The sequence below is a fragment of the Benincasa hispida genome, chromosome 8 (assembly GCF_027475165.1).
Source record: "Benincasa hispida cultivar pf3 chromosome 8, pf3_genome.v1.1, whole genome shotgun sequence".
Taxonomy (NCBI): Eukaryota; Viridiplantae; Streptophyta; class Magnoliopsida; order Cucurbitales; family Cucurbitaceae; genus Benincasa; species Benincasa hispida.
Genome location: NC_143485.1, coordinates 18048817 through 18069753, shown reverse-complemented (window position 1 = coordinate 18069753; position 20937 = coordinate 18048817). Strand labels below are relative to the sequence as shown.

The 20937-nt window shown below is 31.2% G+C and overlaps 1 protein-coding gene across 1 annotated transcript; it reads left to right on the top strand.

The window, feature by feature from the left end:
* Positions 1 to 9531: 9531 nt before the first annotated feature.
* On the top strand, positions 9532 to 20707 carry LOC120082689 (laccase-4-like). Its single transcript, XM_039037963.2, has 6 exons — positions 9532 to 9696; positions 14303 to 14454; positions 17353 to 17597; positions 17707 to 17835; positions 18400 to 19320; positions 20195 to 20707. Exons 1-6 carry the CDS (start codon positions 9586 to 9588, stop codon positions 20323 to 20325), a joined length of 1689 nt encoding a protein of 562 aa, XP_038893891.1. The 5' UTR covers positions 9532 to 9585; the 3' UTR covers positions 20326 to 20707.
* Positions 20708 to 20937: the final 230 nt, after the last annotated feature.

Below are 20937 nucleotides of genomic sequence, written 5' to 3'. Positions count from 1 at the left end.
AATCTGATCGTGGTGGTGAATATTACTGTAGATATGATGGATCAGGTGAACAACGTCCAGGGCTCTATTACAAATACCTAAAGGAAAGTGGAATCGTCCCGCAATACACTATGTCGGGCAAACCCAGCATGAATGGTGTAGCGGAGAGACGAAATAGAACACTTAAGGATATGGTAAGAAGTATGATTAGTCATTCTTCTCTACCAGAATCCCTCTGGAGTGAGCCACTAAAAACTGCAGCATATATCCTTAATAGGGTATCTAGTAAAGCAGTAGCCAAAACCCCTTATGAGCTGTGGGCAGGAAAGAAACCTAGTATTAGGCATCTTCACATCTGGGTTTGTCCAGCTGAGGTTAGGCCTTATAGACCTAATGAAAGAAAATTGGACTCAATAATTATTAGCTGCTATTTTGTTGGGTATTCTGAGCGCTCTCAGAGTTTCAAGTTTTATGATCCCACTTCTAGATCATTGTTTGAGATAGGAAATGTTAGATTCCTTGAGAATGTTGAGTTTGGAGGGCAAATAACATAAGGAAAGTTGTCTTTGAAGAGGAATTGGTTTCTTTTCCTCATGTGATTATAAATGATGTTCAGGCTTCAATTCCTGACTTCATTATTGAACCAATTATAGAACAAGACAACATTGAAGTCTCCGTTGTTGAACCTAAAGTTTAAACTCAACAACCTCAAGAAGTGCCACTAAGAAAATCTACTAGAGAGAGAAGAAGTGCAATTCCAGATGATTATATTGTGTTTCTTCACGAACATCAGGATGATGTGGCCGTAATGGAAGATGATCCAATCAACTTCCAATAAGCTTTACAAAGTTCTAACTCTCAAAAGTGGATAAGTGCTATGGAAGAGGAAATAAAATCCATGAAAGACAATGATGTTTGGGAACTTGTTAAACTAAAAGGGATTCACATGGTAATATTGAAAGATATAAGGCTCGTCTTGTTGCAAAAGGTTTTACTCAAAAGGAAGGCATTGATTACAAAAAGACTTTCTCTCCGGTTTCATCGAAAGACTCTTTTAGGGTAATCATGGCACTAGTAGCTCACTTTGATTTAGAGCTACACCAGATGGATGTAAAAACTACATTTCTCAATGAGAACATTGATGAGACGATTTATATGGTGCAACCAGAAAACTTTGTGTCTAGTAATTCAAAGTCTATGGTGTGCAAATTACAGAAATCCATCTACGATCTCAAGCAAGCCTCTCGTCAATGGTATCACAAATTCTATGAAGTGATAACCTCATTTGGTTTTGAGGTGAAAATTGTGGAAGATTGTGTATATCACAAGTTCAGTGGGAGTAAATCAATTTTTCTGGTGTTATATGTCGATGACATACTCATAGCTAGTAATGATGTAGGTTTATTGCATGACACTAAGAGATTTCTCAAAAGAAATTTTGAGATGAAGGATCTTGGTGATTTTTGTATTAGAAATTGAAATACTGCGAGATCGTTCTCAAAGTATTTTGAGATTGTCACAAAAGAACTACATTGAAAAGATGTTGAGTAGATTTGGCATGAAAGATTGTGCACCGGGAGGTACCCCGATCGCTAAAGGTGATAAATTTAATTTAGGTCAATGCCCCAAGACCACACTCGAGACTAAGAAGATGTGGAAGGTTCCCTATCATCGGCCATTGGAAGTCTAATGTATGTTTAAGTATGTACGCGTCCAGATATTGCGTTCATAGTTGGAGTGTGAGACAGATATTTGAGTAACCCGAGGATGGATCATTAAAAAGCAATCAAACGGGTTATGAGGTATTTACAGAGAACAAAAGATTATATGCTCACTTATCAGAGATCAGAAGTTTTGGAGATCATTGGGTCTTCTGATTCTGATTATGTTGGATGTCAAGACACTTTGCGATCCTTTCATGCTATATCTTCATATTGGCTGGAGGAGCTGTATCCTGGAAAAGTGTTAAACAAACACTTATGGCTTCTTCTACCATGGCTGCGGAGTTTATAGTATGTTATGAGGCATCCAATGATGGAATATGGTTGCGAAATTTTGTTACTGGGTTGCGGATAGTGGTTGGCATAGAAAGACCACTAAAATTATTTTGTGACAATAAGTCAGTAGTGATGTATTCTAACAACAACAGAAGCAGTACGAAGTCAAAACATGTAGACTTGAAGTTTCTGGTTGTTAAATAAAGAGTTTAGAATGATCAAATTTTGATAGAACACATAGGAACAAACTCTATGGTGGCAAATCCATTGACTAAAGGTTTACCATCTAAAGTTTTTCATGAGCATGTTGCTCACATGGGTGTTAGTCACTTTTCTGATTCCATGGTTTAGTGGGAGTTTGTTATTAAGGATGTTCTTTGATCTTATTTTGTTTATTTTCTATATAGAATAAGTTGATGGTTTATGTTTTATTATCTTAACTCGTTTATCATGCATGTAGTTTAGCATAAAGTTTTTTAGAATGATCTCATTAAGGAATTTGGACCAATTGGAAATAGGCATGATTTAGATCACTTTGCATATAGTTTCCATACTATCCATCCATACTTGATCTATGTCATCGAATATATTAGAATTGGTGATCAAGGAAGGTTTAGTTACAAGGGTAGTGACGAAAACCGCCTTGATTCCGTGCTAATACGGGAGATGGACCAGATTGAACTAAAGGGAAATTCTATTATTGAAATAACCTATTTATGCGCGCTTAAGGTTTATGTGATCTAATTATATCAGGTACACAGACATAGTCTAAGTGGGAGATTGTTAGACTTATTTAAATAATAATATGTTTAATTAAAGTATGGGTTATGTATGTGGATTAATAATTTATCACATTGGGTTATTTTATTGGATTGGGCCCTATTATGTGATCTAATTAATTAAGGCCCTAGATTCCTAATTGAGCATGGACTTAATGGGTAGAAGCCTATTCCTAGTTAATTAGAATTTAATGGGAACCCTAATTGAATTAGTATATAAAGAGACCTTAGGGCTATGGTCCCCAATATACCAAAACAATAAAAGCATTCAATCTTTCTTGAATCCAATCTAAAGAGAGATCCCACTAAGGGCATTCGGCGTTTTGGTTGAGGAAGACCATAGTCATCTATCATCATCTTGAAGCTATCATTAGTTTCTCAATGGAATCCGGATGTTATTATTTTTGACAATTTGGCATAAATGATCCTAGGTTTATCTATTCAATATAGATTTAAAGTATTTATCCTAACAATTGGTGGAAGTGGAATTCTCACCAATGTTGGTGTGTTCTTAAGATCTACTAAATACCATTATTTATAGGCAAAGTGGCAAGTAGGATGTGGACTTACATGAACACCAAATATGAATAACTACATGACACATGGATAACATAAATGGTAACACATGGATTTTGGGACACTAAGCAATTGGCTTCTATTTTCTATTATAATATTCTATATTGTTTTCCTGAAAAAACGCAACACCACAAATGTTGAGTAAATGGGATAAAATGGAAAGTTTAGTTTTAAAGTAATTTTAAAAATTATGAGACAATCATGAGACATTTTAAAGTAATTTAAAAAATTAAACGTATTTCAAAACGGTTCTTTAGTTTTAGACATATGTGAACCATTTCTTTAGTTGGTCCAATCCCATTCACAATTTTAGACTCGATTGGGCTACTAGCCAAATCATCAATCGTGACCCACACTTAAGTTCCATTGACTTTAATCAAACATATCATGGTGGTTAAATCAAATTATCATAAAGAAGACATGTGACTTTTTTAGTTTGTCATTTGTTTGTCTCCAAATTTTAATTTAGAGGCACAAATTAATTCTTTAATAAATCCTAAATTTAATGAATTAGGTTTCAATGTGAAAATGGTGAAATTTGATTGACCAAAATTTCTCCTTCAACCACTCAATTAACTTCAAAGGCAACATAACCCAAAATACAGAAACATTTTTTTTCTCATTGTTATGATTATTATTATTATTATATATATTTTTGGGTTAAGTGAGTGGATGAAAGAGAGACAGTTTGGAGCTAATCCATAGTTTTAATTTAGTATAAGCTAAATTTGGTTACGTTAGCTAGGATCGGGTGTACTTTACCCCAATACGGTTGCACCAAATCCAGCCAACTGCCTTCTCTCACCTTCACCTACGTCTACTTGACTTTTTTTTCTTTCCCCTCCATTTTTAACTGAATAATATTATATTCTTATTCTTAAAATCAATTTTATATTCATTATTTCGATATATATCTAATCTAATTTATTATTCCCTTTGTAATATTATACTCCTTTTTATACTTTCATTTATCATTCTCTATCATCTATCCACCCATATCTAAAAAATTAAACAAAGATTTTGAAAAGTGAGTTTCATAGTTTCTAAATGAAATATTTTCATAAGAAGTTTAAAAGGTGAGTTTGAGGTTTTTTTTAAAAAAACCAAAAAACAAAAAAACCCTAACTATTTGGTTTATTATTTTTGTTTTTAAAAATTAACCCTATAAACAATACTCCGTCCACTAAATTTCTTTCTTTGTTATCTATTTTTTATCATGGTTTAAAAAACCAAGTTAAGTTTTGAATACTAATTAGTTTATTAAAAAAAAAAGGTAGATTTTACAACTTGTTTTTGTTTTGAAATTTGGTTAAAGTTCAACCATTGTACTTGAAAGATACTAATCATTGTAAAAAAAAAAAAAAAAAAAAAAAAGGATAAAATAGGCTTGATTTTCAAAAGCAACAAACAAAAAACAAAATTGTTATCAAGTGAGTCATAAATATTTCATCTAAAAATACTTTAGTAGTTGTTATTTATTTTTAGATTTTTCTTAAGCTATGCTTTTGTTGGAAACGGCAAGACCCTCAGATGATGAACAGGACAGCAGCAAATGGTCAGGTCACAGCGGTTGAGAAAAGAATAAAACCTGCAAAACAAAAGCTCGTTATAGGCTGAGTCGCAGAGCTCGCTCTCTTTAAGACGTTTCGCGACTCTGCCCAAGTATGCAAGTAGATCAAGAATATTTCCATGTCGTCCCAGATAAAACAGCCTAAACAGAAAATTCGATCGAAAATGTACCATTACCGACTGGAACACACACCATTTCTGACTAACTGCTTGGAAAACGGAAAGTGAAGTGGAAAAATAGGAGAGGAGAACTGAGAATTTTCGAAAGGAAGTGACAAAAAAGCACTATGTGAATGAACTGCTGAAGGCCATGCCTTTTATAGGCCTTTAGCGAGGAACGGTCGAGTGAGAAAGAGGCAGATAGCCTCAGAATGTGCGAGGGGCCAAAAGACTCACCGAAAGATGAGCGCGAAGGACCAAGCCTTTTCCTTTTCTTTTTTCAGTTTTAAAACATAATAATAATAATAATCACACACATTCGCCTCGCCTCGCCCAACCGGATGAACGGCAGTGGCGCGCGAGTAGGACGTCCACTGAACCTACATTGATCTATCACCTCACTCCCTCCAAAACATGGGTACCCCTTGGGGCCCAAACCCAAAGCTCAAGGTTGGAGTATATAAGGGAGGCTTCCAAATAAAAATTTCCAATGTGGGATTCTCCAACCAAAGGTTGGTTCCCTCTTATTTTTGAAAATTAAAATTTCACCCAACAATCCCCCACTTGAAAATTTAAACAAAAGAGAAAAAGAAAATTCATCAAGTAGTTTCGGTCTATACAACACTGTGCATTAGCAAAGGTGTCTTACGACTTGAACCTTTACGTAGTGTAGATGATTCATAATATACTAGAGTAACCTTTGGTTTTGAACTCTATCTCTAATAGCATCTCATACAAAGTGTCATTAGGGTGTAGTACGAAAGCCCGTGCTTTAAGGCCTAACACATGTATCTCAGTTTAGTGAATGCTTTAGAGAGTTTTCCTAAAAAGTCCATAGGAAGCGGCCCTCACTTCCACATTCACATAGGTGAGTCAATTAAGAGTATTCCTGTAGCTAGGTACCCCACTTGTCATCAAGTATAGATCTCCTTAAGAACTGAGTTCAACCTTTCTTATGCTTATGCGTAGATTATAAGTCATAGAAATGGAACTCTTTTTTATTTAGCATGATTCACTATATATCACTCGTGATCAGTTATTACCCGTTGAACCTATTTCTTGGGATCTCCAATCTACAGGTTGGGTTTTTCTCACCGTGATTCATCTTCATGAGTCTCATCCTTTTTGAGGTTCTGAAAACCTTCTCTTTGGCCAGTTCTTTCGTCAAAGGATCTACCAAATTTTCATCAGTTCGTATATGATCCACTCTAACTGCACCAATAGTGAGAACTCTCTAATGGTACTGTGCTTACGATGTATTTATCGTCTCTTTCCGTTGTAGTAACGGTTCTGAACTTTTTCGATTGCTGCAGTACTATCGCAATGGATCAATATGGTTGTTACCGACTCTTTCCATAAGAAATCTCTTATAGCAAACTTTTAAGCAAACCTACTTCTTTACTAGTTGTTGCTAGTGCTATCATTTCTGACTCCATCGTAGATTGGGCTAAAATAGTCTGTTTCTTAGACTTCCAAGAGACAATTCTACCTACTATATTAAAGATATAGCCACTTGTAGCCTTTGAATCATCCCAAAGAGAGTTCCAGTCAGCATTATTGAACCCTTCCAGGATAGTGGGAAACTTTTGATAATGTAATTCTAAGTTTTGGGTTTTCTTCAAGTATCTCATTACTCTTTCTATAACATTCCAATGCTCTTTACTTCGTCTGCTTGTAAACCTGCAAAGTAATCCTATAGCATAAGCTTGTCAGGCCTAGTGCAGTCAACAACGTATCTAAGACTGCCTATGATGCTTGCATACTCAGATTGATTAACACTGTCACTAGTGTTCTTGAACAACTTAACACTAGGGTCATAAGAAGTACAGGCTGGTTTACAATCAAAGTTGTTATATTTCTTTAGAATATTTTCTATATAATGAGATTGATCCAAAGAAATTCCCTTTTCAGACCTATTCATTTAATGCCTAAGATTACACTAGCTTCTCCTAAGTCTTTCATGTCGAAGTTTGCACTTAATATTGATTTCACATCATTTATGATGTGCAAGTTCGACCCAAAGATCAACAGATCATCTACATATAAACACAAGATAGTGCAAAGATTATTTTCAAACTTATAGTACATGCATTTGTCACTTTCATTAACCTTGAAACCTTTAGATAGGATAAGGTCGTCAAGTTTTTCATGCCATTTCTTAGGAGCTTGTTTTAGTCCATAGAGAGATTTGTCTAATTTACACACCTTATTTTCTTGACCATAGACTACAAAATCCTCAGGTTATTCCATGTAAATCTCTTCTTCAAGTTCACCGTTTAGGAAAGCAGTCTTTACATCCATCTGATGTACTACGAGGTTATAAAGGGCAGCGAGAGAAAACAGGACACGGATTAAGGTAATTCTAGTGACAAGGGATAATGTATCAAAGAAATCTACGTTTTCTTTGTGTCTAAAGCCCTTTGCCACTAACTTAGCTTTAAATTTGTCAACAATTCCATCAGGTCCAAGTTTCCTCCTTAAGATCCATTTGCACCTTATTGCCTTGCAACCTGGGGGTAGATCTACTAAATGCCAAGTCCTATTTGACTCAAGTGAGTCCATCTCATCATTTATGGCTTCTTGTCATAGGTTGGCATCTACTGAGTATAGGGCATATCTCAGGTCTTTAGGATTTTCTTCTATATTATAGGTCAGGAAGTCATTTCCGAAATCTTTGGCAATTCTAGCTCTTTTGCTTCTTTTAGATTCTGGGTCGGTTTCCTCTATAGGGTTAGGAATTTTAACTAGGGTTAGATCACTTGATCTCGAGCCCTACTATTCCTTGATTTAAAAGGAAATCTATCTTCAAAGAAGTCGGCATCATTTGACTCAATGATCACTTGGTTCACTAGATCATAGAACCTATAGGCTTTACTAAGACGCACTCATAAGCTCTACTAGCCAACTTTCTCCTTTTTGGGTCTAGAATCCTTACAAAGGCTAGACAACCCCATGTTCTAAAGTAGGACAAGTTTGGTTTCTTATTCTTGAGAATTTCGTAAGGTGAAGTTTTATTTTTAGACTTTGGGATTCTATTTAGGACATAACACATGGTAAGAACGATTTCACCCTACCAATAAGACGCATCTCTTGAACTAAGTAAAATAGAAACTACTAGCTCAGCTAAAGTTCTATTTTTCCTTTCGGCTTTTCCATTCATTTTAGGAGAATAAGGTGCGGTCTTTTCGTGTATTATTCCATGTGAGTTAAAGAACTCATTAAAACTGTCCAAGTCATACTCGGTTCCCCTATCATTATGAAGTCTTTTAACATTTTTATTAAACTGATTCTCTATTTCAGAAACAAAGAATTTGAAGGCATCAAAAGCATCACTTTTATTTTTCAGCAAATATACAAAAGTAAAATCAGAGAAGTCGTCAATAAAAGTAATGAAATATCTTTTATTGTTCCTAGTCAATATGCCATCAAATTCACATAAATCAGAATGAATTAAATCTAGAAGCTCAGAAATCCTAAGTACAGATTTATGCAGAGTTTTAGTAATTTTAGCCTGACTACAATACTCGTATTTATCAAAATCTTTCATGGATAACTTAGGTACCATTTCCAGCCTAATCATGTTACTAATTAAATTCTTATTCACATGACAAAGTCTAGCATGCCAAACATTCATAGAACACATCATATACACAGAAGATTTTATTTTATTGAGGTTTAAATTTAATTTGAACATTCCCTCAATTGAATACTCTTTCCCTACGAATACATTGTTTTTGGTAAGGGTATATAGGTCTGGCCCTATAGTGTGAGTAAATGCAACTTTGTTGAGGAGATAGCCTGAGACCAAATTCTTTCTTATCTCCGAAGTGTGCAGGACGTCCTTCAACATGAGGGTTTTCCAGAGGTAAACTTCAGTTCCACTTTGCCGGTTTCAACAACTTTCGTGGAGTGGTGATCTCCCAACATAATATTTTTATCCTTAGTTTAAGTATAAGTTTTAAATATACTAAGATCGTGACAGACATGGCGCGCTATCCACCACCCTTCACAATCATCAATCACATTTACTTCTTTGATCATGGCGACTAACGGTTCTTCTGTCAGGTTTGCCTGACCAGCAGGACGATAGCAGGATGACGCCTGTTTCTACCGTTTTTAGCCATGTGCTTAAGTTTATTACAATTAGTAGAGGGATTTTGAATAGGGGTAATATTTATAAACTTAATTAATTTTGAAAAAAAAAATAAAGCGGAATAGTTATCCAACCACTTTAAGTTTTTACAAATTTGTCTAAAAATTCATCATCAAAAAATTTAAATACATCACTCTCTCTCTCTCTTTCTGGCATTGGCTTCGATGCATATAAAAAAAAAAAAAAAATTAAGCTTAGGTGTTCGTTGCTTTGGTCTACCTAACTGTGCAATGACATTGTAACGAAGCCCATTAAAATTGGCCAAATGAATTTTTTAATATATATATATTGTGTAGAGAGAGAGCTTCAAATTCCATAGTTTCTCGTATTCATCGATCCCTCTGACACAGAGAAAAGGGAGAAAATAGAGAACATGGCGGCGCTGTGGTTCTTCAGAGGCGGCGTAGCGGCGGTGCTGGCGGTGGTTTTTTGTTTCATGCTGCCGCCGCCGGTGGAATGCCTCGTCCGCCATTACAAATTTAATGTAAGATAATATTTTCTTCATTCATAATTTTGGTCTTTTTTATTTTAATTTTAATTTTTAAATTTTTTATAATATATATAGTTTTTAGTTTAACCATAGCGATAGGTTCAAACGTCTTTGGACATTTTAGTCGATAGTATATAATATCTTAACCAGTTTAGTCTTAGCTCTACTTTAGATTATTGAAAAAAAAATCTATATTATTGAAAAAAACAGAATTTTTTTAAAAATAATATTATTTTAATATTTATTGACAAAAATAGAGTTAGTTATTGACAAAAATAGGATTGTGAAATCATGGACGGGGTCCACGATTTTTGAGTCAGCACATAAATTGTGTATCCCGTCCACGATTTAAGGCTAAATCCTCTACCCGTCCTCGATTTAAGTTCAGCCACAAATTAAAGCTTTTTTTTCACATTTTTCTCCCAACTTCTATATTCTTATATTTTTTTAGTATTTTTGCATCTTCGAAGAACCTTTACTGTGAAATTCAAATTTTCAAAGTCTTATAATAAAATAAAAATTGAATCAAATTTCTACCAACGAATTTTAAAATTGAATCAAATTTCTAGTCACGAATTAATTCTAAATTTTTTTTCCCACATTTTCCCCCAACTTCTATTCTTCTTTTATTTTTTAATTTTTTTTTTTTTTTTTTTTTTTTGCATTTTCTAGTGAAATTCAAATTCTGAAAGGCCTACGGTAAAATAAAAATTGAATTTTAGTCACGAATTAAGACTAAATCTATTTTTTTCACATTTTTCCCATAAACTTCTTTTATTTTTTAGTGTTTTTTTTTTCAAATTCTGAAAGGCCTACGTTAAAATAAAAATTGAATCAAATTTCTTTAAGGTTAAATCTATTTTTTTCCACATTTCCCCAACTTCTGTCAACTTTTAATTTTTAGTATTTTTTCTGTATTTTTGGAGATTTTTTTATTGTAAAATTCAAATTTTTAAAGGCCTATAGTAAAATAAAAATTGAATCAAATTTCTAGTCATGAATGAAGGCTAAATCTATTTTTTTTTCACATAGATTTGTTTTACCGTGAAATTCAAATAGATTTTTCCCCTTTGTATCCACTTAAATCAAAAAGCAATAAAAAACATAATAAAAGTAATAAAAATATAATAAAAATATGGAACTCGTGGATCCTGTCCACGAATTTCTATGAAACACAGAACATATACGGATACGATCAAATACAGTGATTCGTCAATTTCTAAAATTTCTAAAAAACTAAGATACGGATACGTCTAAGGATGCGTCATTTTTTAATATATATATTTCTAAAAAACGAGGATACTGATACGTTGAAGATACATTTTTTTTTAAAAAAGAATCTAGGATATAAATAAATTGAGTATACAAGTTAATAACAATAGCATAAAATAGAATACACACTGAAATACCATACAAAAAAACATCTAAGATGTTGAAGTAAAATAGTTAATAAAAATGTAATAGAAAAGTAACTCATATTGCAAAGAAGAAGAAGATTAGAGGGAGAAGTATGAAGATAAACGAAGAACTTCTTCTTTGAATTGTTGAAGATATCAAAATGGTTTATATTTTGGTCGGGGACTCAAATGTGAAGATGGAGATTAGGTGATTCTAGTCTAGGGTTTGGTCCGTTATTTATTTTTTTTCCTTTTAGTTTTGGACTCGAGTAGTGAGCTTTTTAAATAGATTGCCTAGTTTTAGATTGGGAAAGATTAGATGAGTTGTTTATCTTTTTTTTGAAAAAAAAATACGCGTAGAAATAGATACGTCAAATCACTTGCCAGTTATATATCTGGGAAGTATCTGGAAGTATCAATATCCGATACGTGTCTGATACGGATTCTTTGCCTCACATGAAGTATTTGTGCTTCATATACGAGTTTGTTAGCTAACATAAAAATCGTGTACCGGGTACACGATTTTGCTACCATATTTTTTTCAATACTTTTTCCCTCCACTTTACTTTTGTAATTTCTTTTCTATATACCATAATTTTGTTATTACTTTCAAAAAATATACTATTCTTGAACTTATCCCAAAATTATTCTACACCTTTAAATTATTTTATTATGGTTGTACAATAGTTTTAATTTCTTTTTGATTGGTACGACAAACTATTTTGAGTTGGTCTAGTGATCATTAAAACTGACCAATTAAGAAAAGATCAAAAAGATTAAAGAAAATGAGTTCAAACTATAATAATCATCTACATAAAATATATTACACAAGTTTTTTTTTTTTTTTTTTTTTTTAAGCAAATGCAGACGAATCAAGGACTTGTCTAGTAAAATTATTTGCGGTGCGTGTAAGAGGATTCTTAATTATTTTTTTTAAGTCATAATGTAAGTTTAATCTCTAAATTTATGTCTGGCTATTAAATCTCTATATTTTATAAAGGGTATATTTTGTAGCTAATAAGGTGTTGTAGTTTAAAAGTATCTAATAGATTTTTCAATATTTAATTTTATATTTAATAGGTTTGTAATATTAAAATAATAATAATAATAATAATAATAATATAACCTTATGCCGCAATTATGTTTATTAGATAGATTTTGATTAAATTTATATTATTGCAAATAAACAATTAAATATAGAATGAAGTGAGAAAATTTTTTCAGCAAAGCTGATCAACTCCTTGGGTACGACCATGCATACATATAAAATTTATTTCAAATATATTCATGTAATTTGTAAGATTTAAAAAAAGTATATTTTATTACTAAATTGTTTAGTTAGTTTTGACCGAATTGATACATGTGACTTATTCTAGATGTGCTAAAAGTAAAAGTGATGTTAAAGTGGAAAAACAATATAATCAGTAAATTTTATAAATAATTGCATGATTGTTTAAAGTTTATTAATATAATATAATGATATGAAAATTTAAACCTCGAATCTAAAAAGAAAAATACATGTCAATTATTATTGAATTATATACTTTGATTAAAAATTTTTAAATTACTTTTATAAATTGCATGGCATGATTTTCTAAATATTGAAATACAAAGGTGTAATGTAATCTATCATTACGAGCTTTTCCATTTTTAAACATATACACATGGGCACAATTTTTACTAAAAAAAATACCAAAAACAAAAAAAAAACAAAAAAATCTAATTGAAAAAAGTTATTTCTTCTATTCATTAAAGGTGGATTTTAGGAATTTAAACTTAGGAGAATTAAATATCAATTATGTTGACATAATAATAATAATAATTTTTTATTATTATTATTATAAGTTAATAATACCACTATCTAAGTAAGGTTACAAATCATCTTTTTAAGTACAATAGTGAAAGAGACAATAACAGAAAAAAAGAGACTACTAGCGGATTGCAACTTGCAATAGATTACAAATCACTATTAATAACATTTATAATAATACTCTCCAACTTTTATCTATATAATGGAAAAAAAATAACAATTCATAGTTCATTTATTTCTAATCAAGTGGTTTTTCTACTTTTATTGAAGCAAGTACAAAATTTTGAGCTTAAAAGACAAAAATCAAAATTACAAAAAGTAATAAGTGATGTAAGATTAGGAGCAAAATAATACCGAACGAGAATACGAATATCGAAAAATTCTAATATTAAAATAAATATATATAATTATATAAAGTAACAAAAGTAAAATAAATAAATAACATAATTTCCAAATATGAAAATTTCTATCTTTATTTTTCTCAAAAAAATCCACCATCTCAAAAATTCACAAAATACCAATATTTATAGATAATTTAACAATTAGAATGTGGCACCATTTGGACACTGAGTATGTGTAATCATAAGACAAGTGGATCATTTGGCATTAAACATATGGACAATAAAAAATAAGTTACATACCTTTTAGGACACTAAACATGAACATCTATTTTGTTTATAATATTTATAATATGATTATTTCTTTTCCAAAAATTATTATGGAATTAGAGAAGCTTATTTATATAGCAATGTTTCATAGGGGTAGCTTATAAAATTAATCTATTAGTTCAGTTTGAATAGGATTTATTGGATGATTTGTGTTTGGTTATTCTAGTAATATTTTGTTGTATTGATTAGATTAATTTAAGTACTAAAAAGGTTAATTTTTTTAAAAAAAATAATAACCCCTCTTTCGTATTAATTGATTGTAAATATAGTAATTAGATTCAAAGTGTAAATATATTACAATGCAATTTTTTTAAAAAAAAAAATATTGTAAAATTTAGATTTAACTCGTATGGTCTATCAATGATAGACTATATCGCTAAGAGGATGAGTAATTGATCATATCATTAATAAAAATCTATTAGTGATAGAGTCTATTACTGATAGATTTTGCTATATTTGAAAATTCTTTAAAAAAAATTGTTATACAGTTAATTCTTAATATTAGATGTACTTCCCATTACAATTATGAGATATTTTTAAATATAAAAAAATATTTAAAAATATTTACATTTTATAGTAAAAAAATGCCAAAAGTACAAAACATTTTTGAAGTGTTTTGCATAAAGTATAAATATTTTTGTGGTTTTCCTATTTATAAGAATTTTCTCTACAATAATTATCCTATATTGTTTATCTTGATAACTTGAGTAGGATTATATATGTAGGTGGTGATGAGGAAGGTTACGAGACTTTGTTCGAGTAAGCCTATAGTTACTATTAATGGAAAGTTTCCAGGTCCCACTATTTATGCTAGAGAAGACGACACCGTTTTGATTAAAGTCGTCAACCACGTCCCATATAACGTTAGCATCCATTGGTCAGTTTTCTCTCTCACACACTAAATATTCTTTCTACATTAAAAAAAATTAACATATATAGGCGTTTTAATTTAATTTTTTTCTATTTAATTTAAATTGGATCGTAGACATCCTTAATTTTAAGTTTGATTTTTATCAAAATCTAGGCGATGGAGTGGGACGGAGTTGGGGATGCACTTCCCATCTTCATCCTCGTATAAATTTCTCATCACCGTTCCCATTTCATTTTCCATTTTGAGAAGTTAAGGTTGGGGTTGAAGAATATCCGTTTGAGGATCGGGTCCTTTTGAAAAAGGATCCCTACTATTATTAGTAGTAATTATTTTTTAATTTAAAATCAACTAGACTTTGATATTTATATTAAAATTTTCAATATTTTATGAAATATGTTAGTATTATTATTGTTTTTATCTATTTAAATGAACAATTGAAACATATTTTTATCATTATTGTAAATTTAATACAAAAATAAAGTTATTATATTATGAAAAATCTAAGAAAAACTAACACTAAACTACTATGCTATTTAGTATAAAAATGATATTAAAGCTAAAATTTTAAGCTATTGTTTGTTATCAGAGTAGCTTTATAGCTTAGAAATCATAAATATAATGCTATATATGTGTGTATGTGTGTATGATGTATGTATGTATGTATAAATGTATGTATGTATTAAGAAACCCATCCTTCGTTCCGTTTTCGATCGAGACTTGAATTAAATCCCCAGTTTGAACCATATTCGGTCAAACCAAAGATTTCCCATCTTAGATAGGTCGAAAATCCACATGGACCGACCTAATTTTGACCATGTTTTCATCTATTGGTTTATATGTTTTATTATCTATATTGAGTGTTTTCAAAATTGAAGTCAAAATTTGAAAATTTAAAAAAAATAGTTGGTAACAAATTTGTTTTTAATATTTTGTATTTGACTCAAGTAAAACATTTATGTAGAAAATATAAAAATTATAATTAAGTAAGTGTAAGAAAACAAACATAATTTTTAAAATTAAAAAAACTTTAGATTACCAAATAATTGATTCTAATTATTATGGTGAAAAAGACCAGAGATGATAAACTTTATAATAGATTTTAATTAATTTAAAAGTTTAATTATACATTTGAGTTTCCCTCCAATACTGCTAATATCTTTATTAATAGAAAAAGAATGCCAATTATGCCAATTATCAAGTACATTTTCAAAACAAAAATTGTTTTGTAATATAACAACTCTATTTTAAGCAAAAACCAATAATTGTTTTTGTTGACAGGACAAAAATTTTGAAAAGAAACATTATTAACTAAAACTTGTTTGAATTTTTTCTATTTATATTACTAACTTTCAACTAATCCTATCTTCCCTGCTACCAACTAAACTTAGTTGGGTTGAGATTTTCAATTTCATTAACATTTCAATTATTGTTTTTTAATTTAACTTTCTGGAATCTAGCCTTTGATTTTAGACAATCTACAAGTGCCTTAATGGTTAAGCTATATTTTAGTGGGGCAAACTCAAGATTTATTCAATAATGTTATTTGAACTTCTATTATATTTTTATGTTTTTGAACATGTGTTACATGTATCATGTTAGAATAATTATAGTATTATTAAATCTTAAAATGCTGATTTGTTGGCTATAGATATTATTAAGGCTTAAATTCTATTTTAATTTTTGAAATTTGAATTTTGTTCCATTTTGGACTACAAATTTTAAAAAACTTTAATTTTAATATCTAAATTTTTAAAAAGTTTTTATTTTGGTCCCTACTATTAAAATTATGTTAACTCTTCAACAAAAATGTGAGAGAGATTGTATTTTTGGATGACTAAGTTCTAGATGTATTGAATAGGATGAAGGTGAGTAAAAAGCTAACAACCAATACCCAAAATACTGAACGACAAAAAATTTAAACTAAAAATGTCTTTTAAACTCTCATGCTTTGCCATCTTATTTAAAATTGAAACTCTAGATTTTAGTGTATCTAATTTCTTTGGTATCCTAATCATCCAAAAATATAAGTCACCTCGCCTTTTTTTTTAAAAAAAAAGTTAACAAAATCTTAAAATATTAGGGACTAAAATAAACACTTTTTAAAAGTTTCGGGATTAAAATGATCATTTTTAGAAGTTTAGAGACCAAAGTAAAACAACATTAAAAAAAAAAAAAGAACATTTTAAAAGTTTAAGGACCAAAATAGAACATTATTTAAATTTCATGGACCAAAATAAGATTTAAATCTATTATAAAGCTCCCCAAATAATAATTATTTTATCTTGTATTTTCTTAAACAAATAAATGTTTCCACTTAGAAATATGATGAGAAATGACCTTAAAATATCGATGTCTATGAGAGTACCATATTCCCTTTGTTCATACTATAGATTTGTCCTCATAAATATTAATGGACCTCACATTAAAGTTAAATGGTCTCACTCTATTTTTAAAAGTATGTCCAACAAGCCACACCATAAATGTGGAAATTTTTTACATATTATTAAAGCAAATATAACTTCCATTGCATTTAAATAAGTCTTGTCTACGAGTGAAAATTATGCATTATTGACGTTTTAGTCAATGCGATTCCCAAAAGTTTATGGAGAAATAGATGATTTTTCTTTCTTTTATTAATAAGTTTATTTATTTAAATTCAACAAGTAGAAATGAAGATTAACCAATTGAACAACATGAATATCAATAATTTATAAATTTCAAATAAGATAAAAGAATGTAAAATCCTTTTCAAAACTTCTATTAACTTCAAATCAAAACATAACAACATACATCAACATAGCTATCATATTTGATTTTTTTATTTCACATATTTGTTAAAAGAAAATAAAAATAAAAATAAAATTCTAATGAATCTTATAACTCTCATGGTTACAATTCAATCAGGCATGGCATTCGACAGCTAAGGACAGGATGGGCCGATGGGCCGGCCTATATAACACAGTGCCCGATTCAAACAGGGCAAAGCTATGTTTACAACTTCACCATCACCGGCCAGAGAGGCACTCTTTTCTGGCACGCCCATATTCTTTGGCTCAGAGCCACTCTCTATGGCGCCATGGTCATTTTGCCCAAAGTTGGAGTTCCTTATCCATTTCCCACGCCCCATAAGGAGTTGGTTCTTATATTGGGTACTTGATCTTTGAACTGTGCTCATGTTCGCCCTTTTTGACTTATGCATTGTAGGTATTTGTTGAAATGCTCCAACCAACCCTTTATTTTTGTTTTTTGGTTTTTCAGGTGAGTGGTGGAAGTCTGATATTGAAGCTATTGTTAATGAGGCTGCTAAGTCTGGTTTGGCTCCTAATGTCTCTGATGCTCACACCATCAATGGCCATCCTGGGCCTGTCCTTGGTTGCCTCACTCGAGGTAAAGGGATTTATGTTGTTGGCATTTAGTTTATGCAGCTTTAACAAAATCATGTGCTTGGGTTTGTCTGTTTGAGGTAGCGGTTGGCACTTAACTAACATGAAAGATGTTGGGGATTCCTTGCAGAGAATTCTTGGTAGTTGTTAGGATAGGGGTATATTGAATCTTTTTGTATATATATTTTATTTCACTCTCACTTGTGAGCTCAGCATGAAGCATGACTATCAATACTAATTTTAGAGGAAACAAATTAGTTGTGAATATAAGACCTCCTATTATGGTTCTGGTTTCTCGTTCTCTTTCATCTTTAGGCGATTCGAAGACTTATTGCCTTGGAGTTTACCTTGCGTTTTGAAAACATCGAAAGTACCATTAAACACAAAATGTTAGGTTGATTAGTATTTGTATATTCAATATATTTTTCATGAATATTATTAAAATTTTGGGTTCCATTCCTTAGCATTCTCACTTAAAATAAAGAATTTCTGCTCTGTTTTGAGGCATTCTTGAGTGATGCACTTTTGACACTCCTAATATGATTGTGGACCTATTTGATTTTCTCAGGATTCAGTATGCCAGTACAATCTGGTAAGACATATTTGTTGCGAATCATCAATGCTGCACTGAATGAAGAACTTTTCTTCAAGGTTGCTGGCCACGAACTCACCGTTGTCGAAGTCGATGCTGCATACACAAAACCTTTCAACACTGACACAATTGTCATAGCACCCGGCCAGACCACAAATGCCCTTTTGACTGCCGACCTTGAAAGTGGCAAGTATGCTATTTCAGCATCACCTTTCATGGACACCCCCATTGTTGCTGTTGATAATGTGACTGCCACTGCTACTTTACACTACTCGGGCACACTTTCTACTGCCCCTACCAGCTTCACTGGCCTGCCTCCTCAAAATGCCACTCCAATTGCAACAAAGTTCACAAACTTACTTAGGAGCTTGAACTCAAAACGATACCCTGCGAGAGTACCATTAGAAGTCGATCATTCCTTGTTTTTCACAGTTGGCCTTGGCGTTAACCCTTGCAAAGCTTGCTCGAGTGGAAACCAGGTGGTGGCAGATATAAACAATGTGACATTTGTTATGCCAACCATTTCACTCCTTCAAGCCCATTACTTCAATATAGATGGTGTTTTTACTGATGATTTTCCTGCAAATCCACCAATAAGATACGACTATACAGGGAAGCAGCCAAGCAACTTGCAGACGACGAATGGGACTAGGCTATATAGATTGGCCTACAACTCTACGGTTCAATTAGTTTTACAAGACACTGCAATGATAGCTCCAGAGAATCATCCAGTTCATCTTCATGGATTCAACTTCTTTGTCGTTGGAAGTGGCTTAGGAAACTTCAATCCCAAGAAAGATCCCAAGAAGTTCAATCTTGTTGACCCTGTGGAGAGGAACACAATTGGAGTTCCTTCTGGTGGATGGGTTGCTATCAGATTCAGAGCTGATAATCCGGGTAACAACTTTTGCTTTGCTCGAAACTAAAGGCATATTTAGAAACACAAGTTATATATAACTTAGTATCTAAGAGCCTCAAGGCAATTTGAAAACAAAATCTAAAATAAGAGACTCAATGAAAATATAGTTGTATTCTGTGTTTGGTAGTAGATTCAAAAATTGGATTTTAAATTTAAACAAATTGTTTTAAATAGGCTTGGTACTATATTTATAAACCATAAAACTAGTTGTAGTTATCCACTAAATATTAGGTTGATTATAAACTATTATTGATTAACTTATGAACATGTTTTATACTAATTTTTCTTTGTATAATTAGTGTTTTGTAATATTATATAATTTATAATACGTTGCATAATATGTATTTTAATTTTAAAAATATAAAATTAAGTTTATAATGACATTGTATTGTTAAGCATTTTTATCTTTATTTTATATAATTTTGCAATTTTAACTTTAAATTTAAAATCTAGATACATTGAATATATATATATATATATTTCAGAATTTGCACTCTTTAGATCATAGAATCCGAAATAGAATTTAAATTATCTGTTGAACTTAGTGAATCTAAATACGTAAAACAAAATCTGATTGCATGTTTTTAAAACTAAGTTGAAAATTCAAAATACAATAGACATGTCAATTATCAACGTACGAAACTAATTGCTTTATACGACCGAACCTATAGTATAACCTAACTCGACCTAGAATGACATTATTATAGAATATAAACTTATGAAAGGTAGTATTAACAACTAAAAACCTCAGAAAAGAGGGAGAAGTGCTTTAGACTCTTTGTAAAGAAAATGATTGAAATTGTTATGTTTAATGTAATTTGTGGGGGGGTTTTTGGTTGTTCATTTTGGCAGGGATATGGTTTATGCATTGTCATTTGGAAGTGCACACCACATGGGGGCTGAAGATGGCATTTCTAGTGGACAATGGCAGAGGGCCAGAAGAGTCTCTTTTTCCTCCTCCAAATGACCTTCCCAAATGTTAGGTAAGCCCCATGAAGTTGATAAAATGTAAATGCCAAAAAAAAAAAAAAAGAAAAAAAAAAGGTCTGAAGTACTATTGGAATTGGAAATGCCCTAGAAGGCCAACAGTGCTTTTGAGCAAACAGAAAGCTGCTGCTTATTTCTATATGATACCAGATTGAGATTCTTGTTTATTTTGCTTGCGGGTTATTCAATTGTGAATGACTAATGAGTCTGCTTCAATGGAGAGCATTTTTTTTTCTTTTTTTATTTGCTTGGTAGGGGGAATTTAAATTTATAGACTATTGATTGCTGTATAAAATTCAATTAAACAAATAGTGTCTCTTAACATTAAACCTTTTGTAATTTCTTACCTCAAAAATATATAAAATCTCTTCTACTCCCTATTAATTTGAAAACATACCAAAACGAGCATAGTTCAATTGACAAATGAACGTGTGTGATCAAAAAATCTTTGCTTCAAATATCTCTACCCCTTAAAACATATGCATATGAAGTTTCTTTCAAGTCCAAAACTCACTTATACCTACAATGCACAGATTATATTTTGTTAATTGTGTAAAATGAGAAGGTTAAATCATAAACTTTAGTTGCCAACATCTCGTTTAATAATG

Excerpts from the sequence above, each read along its gene's own strand:
- LOC120082689 (XM_039037963.2), top strand. The coding sequence starts at position 9,586 with ATGGCGGCGCTGTGGTTCTTCAGAGGCGGCGTAGCGGCGGTGCTGGCG. Across the intron at positions 9,697-14,302 it reads TCCGCCATTACAAATTTAAT|GTGGTGATGAGGAAGGTTAC; the intron begins GTAAGATAATAT and ends TTATATATGTAG. Across the intron at positions 17,598-17,706 it reads GGAGTTGGTTCTTATATTGG|GTGAGTGGTGGAAGTCTGAT; the intron begins GTACTTGATCTT and ends TTGGTTTTTCAG.